General features: G+C 38.3%; 1 protein-coding gene across 1 annotated transcript in view; it reads left to right on the forward strand.

The window, feature by feature from the left end:
- The window catches only part of COL22A1 (collagen type XXII alpha 1 chain), a 630,085-nt gene that overhangs the window by 124,029 nt on the left and 490,098 nt on the right, over nucleotides 1-15,958 (forward strand). The window contains exon 4 of the mRNA XM_069081305.1: nucleotides 14,055-14,129. Within this exon, the coding sequence (XP_068937406.1) occupies nucleotides 14,055-14,129 (75 nt within the window). The remainder of the gene's footprint in view (nucleotides 1-14,054; nucleotides 14,130-15,958) is intronic.

Genomic DNA, 15,958 nt, shown 5'->3' on the forward strand with positions numbered 1-15,958 from the left:
AGAGGGAGAGAGAGACAGAGACAGAGAGAGACAGAGAGAGAGACAGATAGAGGGACAGAGAGAGGGAGAGAATGAGAATATATTATTGAAACATCAAGGAATTTTTTTTGGAGGTAGAATTTCAGTTGAACTTAAAAGATCATATCTAATACTTGAAAGGCTGTCTCAGGTGGAAGTGATTAGATTTATTCTATTTAGTTATAGAGGGCAGAGCTAGGATCAGTAGTGGGAAGTTTAAAAGAACAAAATTGGGCTTAATATCAGGAAAAAATAAAATTCAACAGAACCAAAATCCCATTCATAATGATTAAAGTTATCCAAAAGTAGAATTGGATGCCTTGGGGTTGGGGTTAGCGCAGAGTTTCCCAAATTTATTTGGCCTTTTACCCCCTTTAAAAAAATTACTTAGTGCCCCCTGGAAATCTACTTCTTTTAACCCTTTAACATATTTTTTTGAAATTTGTGTCATTTTAAAAAAATATAAAATGTTCTCTTTTTTAATGATGCATCTTAAATGTAATAATTCTAAATTTGTGGTTTTTTCTGCATTGAAATTTTGATGATGCAATATTGCATCATGTAACTGTATAGTGTTGTATTGTAAACCAGTCATTACATGCACATGTTCCTGCTGATTGGTTCTAACTTGCATTTTGTGTGTTTATTTGAAAAATAATGTAGTAATCACTACAACTTTAACTGTTACACAACAGATGAAACACGTATAAATGGTTTTGCAAATTTTCTCCTCTTCTTTCCTTATGTTTTCACCATCCACTTATTTTTAGTCAATGTCTCCCAATTTCTCCTGAGGCTACTATCATCCACCCCAATCCCCATCCCCCCTATCATTCCAGCACACTCCTGGGGCAGTGTCACCCACTTTGGGAACCTATGGCAGCAGGTTCTTCCTCATTGGAGGGTGTCTGAACAGAGGCCATTGACCAATTGTTGGGTACCTCATGATAGGGAATCTTTTTGCAGGTATAGGTCTAACTAGCTGGCTACTGAGGTTCTGTTACTATCTGAGATGGGAAGATCTATCAGAAAGCTACCAAAATTATCCAGGTTGATGGTAATGAGCACCCATTTTAAAAGATAGGCATGTGATTTCTGAACTGAACTCTCAGATGAGGACATGCCCTCCACCTATGTAGGTCAACACTTTCTTTGTCATTTAGAGTGTTAGAGAGTTGAGTCTAGCACCGAGAGGTCAGTGACCTGCTCAAGATTCACAGCCAATATGTTTAAATTGTAATTTGAGACCAGGTATTTGCAGCTGCAAGGTCTGTTTTCTGTCTACTGTGCCACCCATGCTTAAAGTTAGTGTAAGTAGAATAGAAAGTAAATGGTATAAATTCATGAAATGTAACATGATCATATGTAAGTAGAAGCTAAAAAATGATATAGGTAGTGAGTATAGAAATTCAAAGAGAACTATCAAAGTAGAATGGAAAGAATACTTGCCTTGAAGTCAGAGGTACCTGGGTTCAAATTTTAATTCAGACACTTAAGTGATTCTGTGATCATGATGATGTATGAGATTACTTTTATCAGACGTAAAATAGGGTGAATGATATCTGTTGTACCCACCCTTCAGTCTTGTTGTGAAAATTAAATGAGATAATATACATGGAATGCTTTTGAAAACTTTAGATATTAAAGGAAGACATCAGCTAATTTTTTTTTTTGCCTTTTGGTGAGCAATTGGGATTAAGCAAGTTGCCCAAGGTTACATGGCTAGTTTTTGTGTGTTGTGTCTGAGGCCAGAACCGAACTCAGGTCCTCCTGACTCTGGGGCCGGCGCTTTACTCACTGTGCCACCTAGCCACCCCTATCAGCTATTATTCTTAAAAGGGGTAGATGTCACTTTGGGTGGAGGTCAAATGGGAAGATTTCATGGCAAGGGATGGACTTGAGGTCACTCTTCAGAGAAGCTTGTATGAGATGGTTAGGCAGAGAAGAGGCATACAGGAACTGTTAATAAATGCTTATGGTGACAGTAAATTAGTTTGGAGGCTATTAGAGCAGTTTCCAGGCCCCTGTTGCCTTTCTGGGTGGTAGCTGACTCTTCCCAAAACATGCCAATGGTTTCACACAAAATGTCGGTGCCCGTCTGCCTCACCATGCCACGCGAGTCTGAAGTGCCACACTTATTAAAAGCCCAGCCATGAGTAAGCCACTCATTGTCCTGGTCTCATGGTCACACTCCTCTAAAGTTTCAAAGAAGCTCCATGCCTAAATAAGAGTCCCAGCTGTTGTCTAATTTCACCTCTGGAAATAGCTCTGACAGCCGCCTGTCTGCCAGCTTGCCTGAGTGAGAACCCCTCCCTGTCCAGAGCAGAACTCTGCCCTCTTGCAAACAAGGACCAGGACTTTTTGCTTTGAAGGCACAATTTATTCCTTAACAAGCCTAGTGTGTTATCATTGATCAATCACTTGACACTTGTAGTCTAAGAATGATGCTTTAAATTACAGAATGTTTGAGGAGGAAGAGTCCTGGGAGGGGTTCTTATTCTGGGGGTCTATGAACTTTTTCTTTTAAAATATTTTTATAACTATTTGAATATAATTGGTTTCTTTGCAATACTTTCATTTTATTTAATACATTTAAAAATCTTATTCTTAGAAGGGGTCCATGGACTTCACTAGGTTGCCAAAAAGTCACATAAGCACACGAGCTTTTTAGAATTCCTGCTTTAGAAAATCAGATATTAAAACATAAAGTATAGAATGTTAAAATTGAAAAAAAAACTTTATTGCATAGAGTGTTAGAAAAAAAGAATCATATAATGCAAAAATTGGAAGATACTTTGCAAAAGACTGTTAGAATATAGAGTTTTGGAGCTAGAAGGTACTTCAGAGACCAGCTCATCCAAACATCTCCATTTTCTTGAGAAGGAAACCAAGACCCAGGGAAAGGAAATGACTTTCCTAAGGATATGTGATTTAGGTAATGTCAGTTCCAGGACCAGAAGAGGCTAGGTAGACTGAAATTAAGTCATGTGCTTTTCACACTAGATTATGTTGCAGCCCATCACGGGATGACAAGACCTAGTCCAAGCACACTGATAGAACCTTCACCACTGTCTCCCCACTATGACTATAGTCCAGTCCTAGAGCAATGGTACCCACCTTTTTTTAAGTATTAAGACTCATTTTTCACATTAAAAAATTTTACTAAACTTCCATTCTACTGGTTTTAGAATTAGTTTCTATTAAGAGCATTTGTAGATTTTATTTTAACCAACCACACCTGTGAATTCACTGGTATAGGAAACTTAAGTGAGGAAACTCCCTTTCCCAAGCAGGTAACCCCTCTTTTGCACCCTAAGTGGGGCACTGAGAGATAGAGCATTCTAGGCATAGTACTATATAAGCAAAGCCACAAAGGAAAGGGCAGTACCTGTTTGAGGAGTGCCGCTTTATTTTTGGTGGTGGTTATTCCATCATGTCTGACTCTTTGTGACCCCATAGACCATAGTACACCAGGCCCTTTGGTCCTTTACTATGTCCAGATTTGTTTATTGTTTCTATGACACTATCTATCCATCTCATTGTTTGCCTTTTCTTTTTGTCTTTAATCTTTTCCAACATCAGGGTCTTTTTCAGTGAGTTCCATCTTTTCATTATGTGGCCATGGTATTTAAGCTTCAGGTTCAGTATTTGACATTCCACTGAATAGGTTGAATTAATTTCTTGAAATATTGAATGATTTGATCCCCTTGCTGTCCAAGGGACTCTCAGAAGTTTTTCCTAGCACCACTATTTGAAAACATTGATTCTGTGGCACTAACTCTCACAGCCATATACTTCCACTGGGAAAACCATAGCTTTGACTATACAGACTTTTGTCAGCAAAATGATATCTCTCCTTTTTAATATGCTGTCCAGATTTGCCATAACTTTCCTTCCAAGGAGCAAGCATCTTTTAATTTCATGGCTGCAGTTGCCACCTGCAGTGATCTTTGAATATAAAATCTGACACAGCTTCCATTTTTTCTCCCTCTATTTGCTGGGAATTGATGGGACCAGTTGCCAAGATTTTAGTTTTTTGATGTTAAGCTTCTAGCCAGCTTTTATACTCTCCTCCTTCACCCTCATCAAGAAATTTCTTAATTCTTCACTTTTTCTTTCTTTTATTTTTGGAGGGGAGAAGGTAGGGCAATTGGGGTTAAGTGACTTGCCCAAGGTCACACGGCTAGTTTTGTGTTAAGTGTCTGAGGCCGGATTTAAACTCAGGTCCTCCTGACTCCAGGGCCAGTGTTCTATTCACTGTACCACCTAGCCATCCCAATTCTTCACTTTTTGCCATCAGAGTGTTATCATGTGGGTTACATCAGAAAGTAGTGATTTTTCCATCACTAGAGTTCTTCAACTAGAAGAACCAGGGTAAGCATTTGTTGATGAAACTATAAGGAGGATTCACACTTGAGTCAGGAATTGGATTAGATGACTTTTAAGGTCCTTTATCACTTTGATAATCAATGTTTCTCTTTATCTGGATAAACACTTTGGGAGATTGCACAATATGTCTTTACACCTAGTGCTCTCCCTATTATTCAAGGAAAGGCTCCTCATGATGATGTCTAGTAAGTCTCTCCACCTCAAATATTTCCCCTCTCTAAAATTTCCTCTAGAAATGATGAAAAAGTGATATTCCTAAACAGGTCTGACCATGACCTTCCCTGTTCAGTAAGTTCCTTTACTTCCTCTGGATTCAAATACAAATTCCCTCTTTGGCATTTTTAGAGCTCTTTACCACCTGGTTCTACCCTAACATCCTGAACTAAGCATCTATTAAGGCTTCATCACTAACTATGAGGTCCATCCAAATCAGTCTCTTTTTATGACACTCCAACTCTGTGCTTTTTGTTTTTCTGATTGCCTCCTATGAATAGAATGCCCTCTCTTTTCCTTTCTGCCTCTTAGAAGCGCTGGGTTTCTTCAAAATTTAGTTCAAGTATAGTGTCCTACATGAGGTTTTTTCTGTTTTCTCTAACACACTATTAGAATAAGAAGGATCCTTTGAGATCATGTTTTCTGTCCTTATTTAACAAATGATAAATCTGGTCCTAATATATGGAAGTAGCTTACCTTTGCCCTTTCCTCATAAAATTCAATTTAAGGTGTTATAACACTTTAAATTCTCACATTTACTAAAAGTTTCGTGTACCTTGCCTAATTTGCTCCTCACAACAACCCTCAAAGTGTAAAATACTGTCTCTCCCATTTTACAGAGAAGGAAACTGAGAATCAGAAAGGTGAAATTCTTTACCCAGAATTGCTTATCTAAACAGCATGAATCAAGGTCAGCACTTTTATTCAGTTCTTTTGCCTCCAAATTCAGTATTCTTTCTATATCCAGAATGTTGACTTCCAAAGAGGAAAAGTTACAGGTTGTAATCTTTGCTAGGAATTTTCAGAGGGAAGTTTTCTAGATAAAGAGATGTCATTTTAGGAAAGTATAATTCCCCCCAAAGCTTCTAAATACTTGAAGCCCAAATCACCGATAAGGCTCTAGTAGTCTAATCTAAAAGTCACAGAATGGAGGAGTCCTTCTGTTTACTAGAAAGTGATTCCTTACTGGGCCTTTGCCCTTTTCATTGCTTCTACTTACAAAGCCATCCCTACCGCTTTTCTATGGGTCAGGCCTCTGGATGCCTGACTTTGAGCCCCTTCTTCTATGCACTAAAATGGAGGCCTTGGTCTTTAATTTCACCATGTTCTGTGATTCAGAGAAGCCTAGATTCTCAAAGTACTGAAAATACCTTCTACAATATCCTTGACTAGAGATCATCCAAGTTCTAATTGAATACCTCGAGGGAAAGGGTTCTGGCCACCTCTCAGGGCAACCCAAGTCACTTTTGCACAGCCCCAGTTAGGGGCTTTTAAATTTTAGTTTAAATTAAAAATTAGGAATCTGGCTCTGTGCAATCCCATTCTCAGCACGCCCCTCCCCAACATCTCTTGCTCTTAGTTCTGTCCTTTGGGGTCAAGAATGACAGATTTAATCTCCTTTTCCACTTGACAGCCCTCAAATATTTGAAGATTATGAACATTCTCAACAAATCTTCTCTTTTTCTTCTTTCAGGCAGTGTATCCCCAATTCCTTCAGCCTTTTTCAGTGGTCCTTTCAAGATATCATTTCTAGTCCCCTCATCATCTTAATCACTATTCTCCAGACAAGAGACATTTAGTTAATGTCCTTCCTCAAATCTGGCACACATAAACAAAACCAATAAAAAGGCTAGAGATCACTTAGTCCTGCGCCTTTCAGAATTAGGAATCCCCTATGCTTGGGGCGCCCAGGTGGCTCAGCGAGTAAGAGCACTGGCTCCAGTGTTGGGATGACCTGGATCAAGTCTGGGCTCGGATACTCAGCACCACACTCAGAAATAACTGGCCGTGTAACCTTGAGCAAGTTACTTAACCCCTATTGCTTTAAAAAAAAAAAAAAAGGAATCCTCTATGCTGAATCTCAGACATATGGTCATCCAGGGTTTCCTTCCTGCCTTCCAGTGACTGGACACTCAGTACCTGGCAAGGTATTCCAATCTATGCTGACTAGTTGTCAGCAAGACTTACCTTCTATTGAACTGAACTCTGCCTTCCTGATACCTTTCCCACTTGTCCCAGTTCTACCCTTAGGATATAAGCAAACCATGTCATACCTATGGTTATCAATCAGGGGTGTGCTGGTAAATATTTAGCAGTCATCTCTCCAGGGGGAAAATATAGACATGAAACACTTCTAAAGTTAATTTGCATAATTAGCATCGCCATCATTTTCTTAGGTCTAGAAAGTCAATAAGATAATAAATCAAGGCCTAATTTGTAGCTTTTGCCAATTTCTGACATGTAAATGTTCACACTGAAAATTTAACAATCTGCTCTTCTCAGCATGAGCCAATTCTCACAGATCACTGGTATCAAACAATCTCCCCCCAGGAAGCCTGGTAATATCTCTAAAAGTTGGGCCAAGGGCTATATTCCAGGAGTTATTTGTATGGGTTTGTCTAAGTAAACTCTAAATTATGCCTCCTGCCATTCAGTGCTGTTAGACCTAGGAATGACTACAGAAAGCAACTTGTAAGTTAATTCAAAAAGTGGTGCTAGTGGTGAGGAACCCAAAAGTTTTCCTTAGGTCAGGTTCCAGCTTGAGCTGGAGTTCTATTCTTGACTGTTTCTTCTCTTCTGTTCTGTTAAGACAGTCTCCCTAGTTGCAGTCTTGCTCCATCCTCACCCTCAGAAACTCTGTCCTTTTTAGGCTTTAGGCATATCTGTGACTCAGTGGCACCACCAACCTTGGAGGCATTTGGTTTGATACAAATTTGGATCTGTTAATGATCAAGGATCAAGCCTTCTGAATAAATAAATTTGGACTGAAACAAAATCCTAAGCCATTATCTGTGGCTGAATTCCCAACTTAGAGTAATTGATGGGCCCACTAAACAGCCAGAATGGCAGCTGCCAGAGCCCCAGATAGATTCATTTAAATAGCTCAGTCAGTTTGGATTTTCCCCATATATTTAGCCATGATCATTCATAGTTTCATAGAATATTAGAACTGTTCCATTCCCTTCTCCTGGTGTGCACTCCTGTCCCCTCACCATCCATAGCTGTTAAAATCATTCTTTAAGACTTAGCCCAGCATCTACCCCCTTTGTGAAGCCTTTCCTAATTTTCCCTACTTGAATGTATTTTTCCCTTCCTCAAACCGTCTTAGAACAATTAGTCCAGATCTCTTCTCTACTCTCTAGCCCCATCACACTGTTCCTTGAATCATATTGTCTAGGTATATACCATATCCCTCTTAATAGAATGTAAAGTCCCTGAAAGCAGGAGCTCTTTTGTTTTTTTACCATTTTATGTCCAAGGCTCAACAATGCATTATACTTAATAGGCATAATAATATTTCTAATAAATATTTCTTGAATTAAATGTGGAAATATAGACTATTGGAGTCGAAAGAATGTTTGTTTAGAGATTATCTGGCCCAACAAATTTTATGGGTATTATTTTCCAAATGAGGAAACTGAGGTGCAAAGAGCATAATTTATTTACCCAAGATCTCACAGTGCCAAAGTCATGTCTTCTGACTAAAAATGCAGTGCTTTTTTCACTGTTTCTACTTTGGGAAGACTATCCAGGTCAGGGTAATATCTGAATACATGTGGAAAGAGATTAAATAGTCAATCTATCTTGGATGACCTAGAAGTAATTACAGTAATTTTGCCTTCCAACTCATAAGGTTGTTTCAAGGAAAATGCTCTGGGAAATTTTAAGTACTCTGTAAATGTAAAATGTTAAAAAATTATGTTGATGAGTAATGTTGCTGCCTCAAAGCAGATGAATGAATGAGATGGTCCCTCAAAGGTAATTTCCATACTACTTACTACTACTAATTCTCCTCCTCCTCCTCATCTTCATCCCCACCAGCACAGCTATATGAACAATTTATGCTTCATAAAGTGCTTTCCTCATAATACCACTATGAGATAAGTTGTTGCACACATGGTTCTCATTTTACAATTGAGAAAACAGGTTAAATAGCTTCCTCGTTGTCACACAGGCAATAGCAGAAGTCGGAATATCTGGAACCCTGATATTTTGATTCCAAATGGGTGCCTTTCCTGGTATATTTTTACGATGGTAGAATAGAGGTTGCCAAATATCCTATGATTCAAGATTATAAAATGTCACAATTTGAAGGGACCTTCGAGATTATCTAGCGTAATCCTCTATAAGCCTAGTGCCTAGCACCTAGTACATGTTTAATAACTGTTTGTTGACTGACCTATTGACTATTGACTGATGAAGGGATATTCTCTGCACTACCTTGTCCCCCCTGCTTAGAGTTAGGGTACCCCCATAAAAAGAGTGTTGAATTTGGAATCAGAGGACCAACATTCAAACCCTAGATCTACTGCTTACTACTGCCTGTGTAAAATTGGGCAGGTCACTCAACCCCATTGGGCCTCACTTTTCTTATGTGTAAGGTGGAGAGAATGGAACTAGATTACCTCTGAAGTCATTGACAGATTTACATCTGTCACTTTGTGAAATTTACCTCCCTGTAACTTCCATCCCATTCTGGGGCCAGCAGAATAAGTCAGCTCTTTCTTGCATGTAATGGCCTTTCAGAGATACAAAGACTTTTCAGCACCAAAATATACTTTGCACTACTTCTTTCCTAAAAGATTCAGGTTTTTGTAGCCATTTAAGGGCAAATTAATCCCTTTTCTACCATAGTTCTTGGGAACCACTATCAGAGTTAAAATATTGGGCTAGAGGGATTACAGAACATGGGCTTTAGAGTTGGAAGGGAGTTTAGGTGTTGTCTAGTCTTGACCTCAGATCCAGAAGGAATTAAGTGCCCCTTCTTTCTTAGCTCATGTTGATGCCTAAACATGGTCTATAGTATTGTAACTGGGCAGTTGCTAGGGCAATGCTTGCTGCTTCTGCCTACGTGACACTCAACCTGGCATCTTTGGGAAGTGAATCATTTCCCTTAGTCTTTTATGATTTCTTCCATTCCCTTTCCCACCCATATCTAACATGTAAACCCCCCCCCCAAAACCCCACACTTACACAAACACGATCTCACAGTGTTCAGGGAAAGGCCACTGACCTGGGAGCCCGAAGACTTGAAGCCTGGTCCTGTCTCTCCCAGTAAATAGCTTGCCTAGAGGACAAGTCACTTTCTTACCTCTGAGCCTCAGATGCTTCATCTCTAGAATGGGAATTTATGCTGCCTAAATCCGGGATTATTTTGGGACAAAGGAAATAGATGTATATAAAAGGTTTTGAAACTGCAAAGTGATAGACAGGAGTCAGTTATAATCATCATTATTCACATTTCAATATTGAAAGTATTATTCATTATAACTTCATGTGGTTCTTTGTCTGATAGAAGGTGAATTTAAAGAATTTAGTACCTCCATATTTCTATAATTTCCAGTTACAAGGATTCAGTTCTATAAATATTTATCCAGAATATTTGTATGAAGATTGTGAACTCCTCAAGGGCAGAGACTGTTTTTGCATCTCTGTATCTAGCACTTAGCATATAGCAGACACTTAATATGTTTGAAACAGAACTCATTATCTTTCCCCATAAACCCTCCCTCCCTCCTACTTTGCCTCTTACTGTCAAAGGCAGTACCATCTTCCCAGTCCCTCTGGCTTGAAATCTAGGGGTCATTCTGGATTCTTCACTAACTCTCACCCCCCAAATCCAAGTGGTGGCCAATGCCTGCTGATTTCACCATTTCAACATTTCTTGTATATACTCTCCACCCCCCCCCCCCACCATCTGTCCTCTGACATTGCCATCACTCTAGTGCAGGCCATCATTACTTCCTTCCTGGTCTATTGCCAAAGCCTGCTGGTGGGTCTTCCCCAAGTCTCTTCCCACTTCAATTCATTCTCTTATCAGCCAATAAATTGACTTTCCTAAAATACTGGTCTGACCATGCCCCTAGTCAATAAACTCCAGCGGCTTCCTATCACCTGTAGGACTACTGAATACAAAATATTTTGTTTAGCATTCAGAATCTTTCATGATCTAGTCTGTTCAGTCTTCTTATGCTAACTCCCTGACACATGCTTGCTGATTGACTGACGCTGACCACCTTGCTGTTCCACTAACAAGACACCCTATCTCTTGTCTCCTGGTATTCTCTCTGGCTATCCCCCATGGCTAAAATGATCTCCCTGCTCTGCTCTGACTACTGACCTCCCCAGATAAAATCACAACTGCTGTGGGAAGCCTTCCTCAGCCTCTCTTCATTTCAGTGTCTTCCTTCTGTTGATTATTTCCAATTTATCCTGTTTATAGCCTTGCATATATTTGTTTCCATGTTTTCACCCCCATTAGATTGTAAGCCCCTTCAGGGCAGGGACTATCGTTTGCCTCTTTTTGTATCCCCAGTTCTTCAGGTAGGAGAAGAAAGAGAAGCTGAGTGAAGGCTGGTTTTAGAAATCACATAGGGAACAGAAATGTGTAGTGATATTCAAGAAGCTGTCCCTCCTCCCTTCCACTATGCTTCTGACTATATAATTACTTGAGATTCTCAAGTCAGTCATTTGTTTATAAAATGTATGTAAAGAAAAGTTCATGAAAATACTTTTTATTGACACTATAAATTTCAGCTAACTCATTTGAAACTTTAATAAAGTTGAAACCTTAAACATAATTTAGACATTTTTATTTTATTAAGTAAATTGACAGTAAAAAATCACATAGCAAGTTCATTTAGAGGATAGTGTGATGTATTGGGATGCTCACTGGTTTTGAAGTTCCAGGACCTGGGTTCAAATTCTACCTCTGGCAATTATTTCCTATGTAATGTTTGATCCTCACTAAAGCCCTGAAATGTATGTGTATGTCATTATTATTCTCAATTTTTAGATAAGAAACTGAGACAGAGGTTAAATGACTTGCCTGGGTCACCTAGCTGGTGTCTGAGGTGAGATTTGAGACTTGGTCAAGTCACTTAATTTCCCTGGGGCTTAGTTACTGCAAGTATAAAATTAGAGGAATGAACTTGATGACTTCTGAGGTCCCTTCCAGTGTGGATTATGTGATCCTTTGATTCTAGTTAGGGGTAGAGCCAGTGCTAAGGAAAGTAGGGGTTTTCTTGGCAAAGAAACTAGAGTGGTTTGCCCCTTCTCCAGCTCATCTTACAGATGAGGAAACTGAGGCAAACAGGGTTAAATAACTTGCTCAGGGTCACAAAACTAGTAAATGTATGAGGCCAGATTTGAACTTAGGAAGATGAGTCTTCCTGACTCCAGACCCAATGCTCTATCCACTGTGCCACTTTGCTGCCCTGAGGATTTTTACTAATTCCCAATTTTGTTTTTTTCTATTGCATTATGAGTAGTTTCAGATTTTTTTTTATCAAATAAGGTAATTAATGATTGTAAGTGCTATATAACTGTTATCTATTTATTAGTTATTCATTCATTTATTTGTTTGTTACTTACAGTCCTTGTTTTTAAATATCCCCTAAAGATTTTTCTCTGTACTTAACCAGGTTGCAAGTACGAGATCACATATAATAAGGCCTTTAGTGGTTATTTTATATGGTGTCATTATTAGAGAACTGGCCTTGGGGTCAGTAAGACATGGATTTCTGTCCAGCTTCAGATAAAAACTGGTCATGTTTCTGTGGTCTTGGGTGAATCATTTAGCATTTCAGTGCCCTTGGCAGTTCTCTAAGAATTTAAGTATTGTTTATTTAGATTAATGGAGAGGGGTACCATACTAGGAATTCCCTATACTAATAAAATCACAAATCTAGGCCAAATGTGTATGTGTGTTATGTGTTTTATATGTATGCATGTAGTGTGTGTAGGGTTTATACATTGTGTATGCATGTATTGTGTGTTTTTCTATTGTATATATACTTGTATGGGAGTATGTTGTACATGTTGTGTATATGAGTGTTGTGTGTGAGAATGTGTAGTGTGTGTGTATGTATGTGTGAAGTAGACCAATCATTGTCAAAGTAGTATACTAGCAAAATGATGAAAAGGATAAGCTGTGAAAACCCCCGCTGTTGCTGTTAAATGCATTCAGTTGGTACGTGGTTTGACAATGGTCATGGTAGGAATGGGATACTCCTTCTGCACAGGACTTGCTTCCCTGGGTGATAGCTATAGGTTCTGGGTTGTAAGTAGGACTGTTAGGTTGGAACATACTATATTTTGTAGGCCTTTGGACTCAGAGTCCCTGAGCTGTCTCCTCTGGGATCTGAGGAGAAGTGGTGGTCCAGATGGTGGTAGAAGATTGACCTTTTGGTTACCTGCCACCTACTGGAGTATTATCATACAGAAAGAAATGATAAATAATAAGAATTTAGAGAAACATGGAAAGATGTATAAAATGGTCTAGGTAAAATAAACAGAATCAGGAAAATTATATATGCTATAGTTCATATAAATCATAATTCTTACACTCATGTAGCTTAGAGTTTATTAGGGAATAAATTGTGCAATTAGAATGGAAAGTAACTTTAGAAGCAGCTAGATGGCACAATGGATAGAAAGATGGACCTGAAGTCAAGAAGACCTGAGCTGAGATCTCACCTCAGACACTTATTAGTTGTATGACCCAGAGCAAGGCATTTAACTTCCATTTGCCTCAGTTTCCTCATTTGTAAAGTGGGAGTAATGATGGTACATACCTTCCAGGGCTGTTGTGAGGATCAAATAAGATAATATTTGTGAAGATCTTTTCAAGCCTTAAAGCCCTATATGAACCCAATCCAGTCCAGTAAACATTTATTAAGTTCCTATTATGTGACAGGAACTGTGGCTAAGTGCTGGTGATATAATTAATAAAATAATATAAATACTAGTTGTGGTGATGATGATGATGATGATGATGATGATGATGAGAAGGAGAAGAAGAAGGAGGAGGAGGAGAAATGAGAACAATTATAAAGTTCTTAGTATAGTGCCTGGCACATAGTAGGAGCTATGTAACTATTAGCTATTATTTTTATTATCATTATCTAGTCTAATACCTTACTTTTTCAGATAAATAATGAGGTGCAAAGAGATTAAGTGACTTAATTGCCAAGATTAAATGGATAGTAGGTAGCAGAGATTCTCTGATTCCAAATCTAGCTCTCTTTTGACTATGCAATACTGATTTTTAGTATGAACTCATATTTGTGATATACAATATGATATAAGTTAAATAATGATGATTGGCATGTGAATACGCTTCATTTTATTTAACCCTTACAATAACGTAATGAGATGGGTGCTATACCCCACTTTTCAGATGAGAAAATTGAGGTTCAAAAAGTATGAGTGACCTATTTAAGATCACTGTTAAGATCAGTGTCTTAGGTAGGATACAAACCTTTGTCTTCCTTTTTCCAAACCCAGTGCTTCATCCACTGCGTCACAAGAGATGCAGCCAGTGTTTTGTGGACAGACAGTGCTATGGATTTACAAGAACTGATATGCCCAGCCTGGTTGATTATGTGCCCTTTGGGTTAGTAATTCTGCCTTTTGCTTCTATTCTTCTTCAGATGTGCTGTGCCCCAGTGTACGTGTGGAAGGAGATCGCTTTAAGTACACCAATGGAGGAACCAATGAAATCACAGGTATGGGAGAAATTGTGTGGTAATTTAAATTTGATCTTGGAAAAGGTTTGTCACTGGTCATTGGGTCAATTTTGGTCATTTTGTCAAAATGGCTTTCTCATTTTTCAGTCTCCCTCTCCCACAGCCAGCAGGGAGATTGTGTCCCTTTTCTTGGAGTTCTGTGCAAGTCCTTCTTTTCTCTTCACACATCTCAAGTATTCACCTTTCAAAGGACTCTCCATCTATGAGGGTCAGAATTTTGCATTATAAGATGTTGTAATTAGATAAAAGACGAGTTCCCTTTTACAAAACAGATATGCTTTTTGGAAAGATGTCTGCAAATGGATTTTTTTTTCTTTTCTAGCAGAAATCCTCCCCCCTTTCCCAGTAACTTGTAGCTTAATTTGAAAGAAATTTCTAATACATTAGTTTTTAGTGTCTCTGTTCTCTAGCCTACTAGTTCAGCAGATAATCACTTGTAAAGAAACATTTAATTTTACCAAAGATCTGTTGTTTATAGGAAATGGTGAACATTTTTTAAAAATGATGTTAGAGTATATCTCATGCATATTTTATAGTTACTTCTAAGTGATGCAAGGTATCATGACTTCAAGATTTTAAGAATTCATACTTTTGTCGGTTTGGATTTGCTCTCAGTCATCACAGATCTTAGCACTCCCATCCCTCACCACCACCCATCTGAGACGGTAGACTGTATAAGTTGCTATGCCTGCAAAATTCATCTCCTGGTGGCCAAACATCTGAGGATAACCTTGTCTCCATTTAACTAGGTTATTCCTTAGATAAAACATATCAAGTAAATCAATAGGATTAGGTCACCTCTCCCTGGAAGCTAATCAGGAGATTTTTTTAGGAACAAAAATATAGAGGAGAAAGAGAAGGGGAAAACTATAAACTTTATGTTTATTATATATTATATATTATATATACACACAAAGATATAATCATATACTATTTAACTTAAAGTTGTGTATGTATGTATGTATATACCTATATGTATATATGTGTATATATGCATATATAGTATATATGTGTGTATATCATTTTTATAGTATATTTTAAACCTATGCAGGGATTAAGTTATTTGGCTTGTAGTCTCTCAAAACTCTTGGTAGCACTCTAAGACAATATGTTGCAGAGAAGGTGCTTACCTGCACTGGTAGAGAGAATTTCCTCATTGGTAGGCCTCTGTATCAGTCAATTCCTAAGTCTAGACACTTACATCTTCTCTCTGTTTAAGATGCCCAGTGCCTTCTTCAAGGTCCTCTACCACCCTGCCATCATCTAGATAAACTCTCACTTATCAAAGTCCTTCCACAAATATGTTGCTTAAAACTAAACACAAATGCAAATAAACATTAAACAACTCATGACATGGATAGGACCAGCTATTCAAGGAGGCTAGATGTGAGTGGCACTAATGGCATCCCTCATTCTAGACATTCAGCCCTTCTCTGAACCACCTAATTTATCTAAGCATTTAAGCCATCATTATGTTTTTGAAACCGTGTCCATCATTTCTGAAAACCTTTTGTCTATTCATATCTCCTTCTTGTGAAACTGATTTTTTGAACCGAAATGGAAGACTTTACATTTAATCCCCATTAATTTTTTATCTTCTTGACTTGGGGCTAATGTTTTTGCTTGTTGAAATCCTGTTAGATCTAGATTCTGTTGTCCAAGATAATTAGCTATCCTTCCCTGGCTTTGTGTCATCTGCAAACTATTTAAGTCTGACATCTATGGCTTTATCCAAGTTACTGATTAAAAAAGTTTTAACTAGAATAGGGTCAAGTATGCATCTTTATTACCTTTGTCTAGAGATCTCC

The sequence above is a fragment of the Petaurus breviceps genome, unplaced genomic scaffold (assembly GCF_028583685.1).
Source record: "Petaurus breviceps papuanus isolate PSGF00001 unplaced genomic scaffold, PetGlider_PUasm1.0 98, whole genome shotgun sequence".
Taxonomy (NCBI): domain Eukaryota; kingdom Metazoa; phylum Chordata; class Mammalia; order Diprotodontia; family Petauridae; genus Petaurus; species Petaurus breviceps.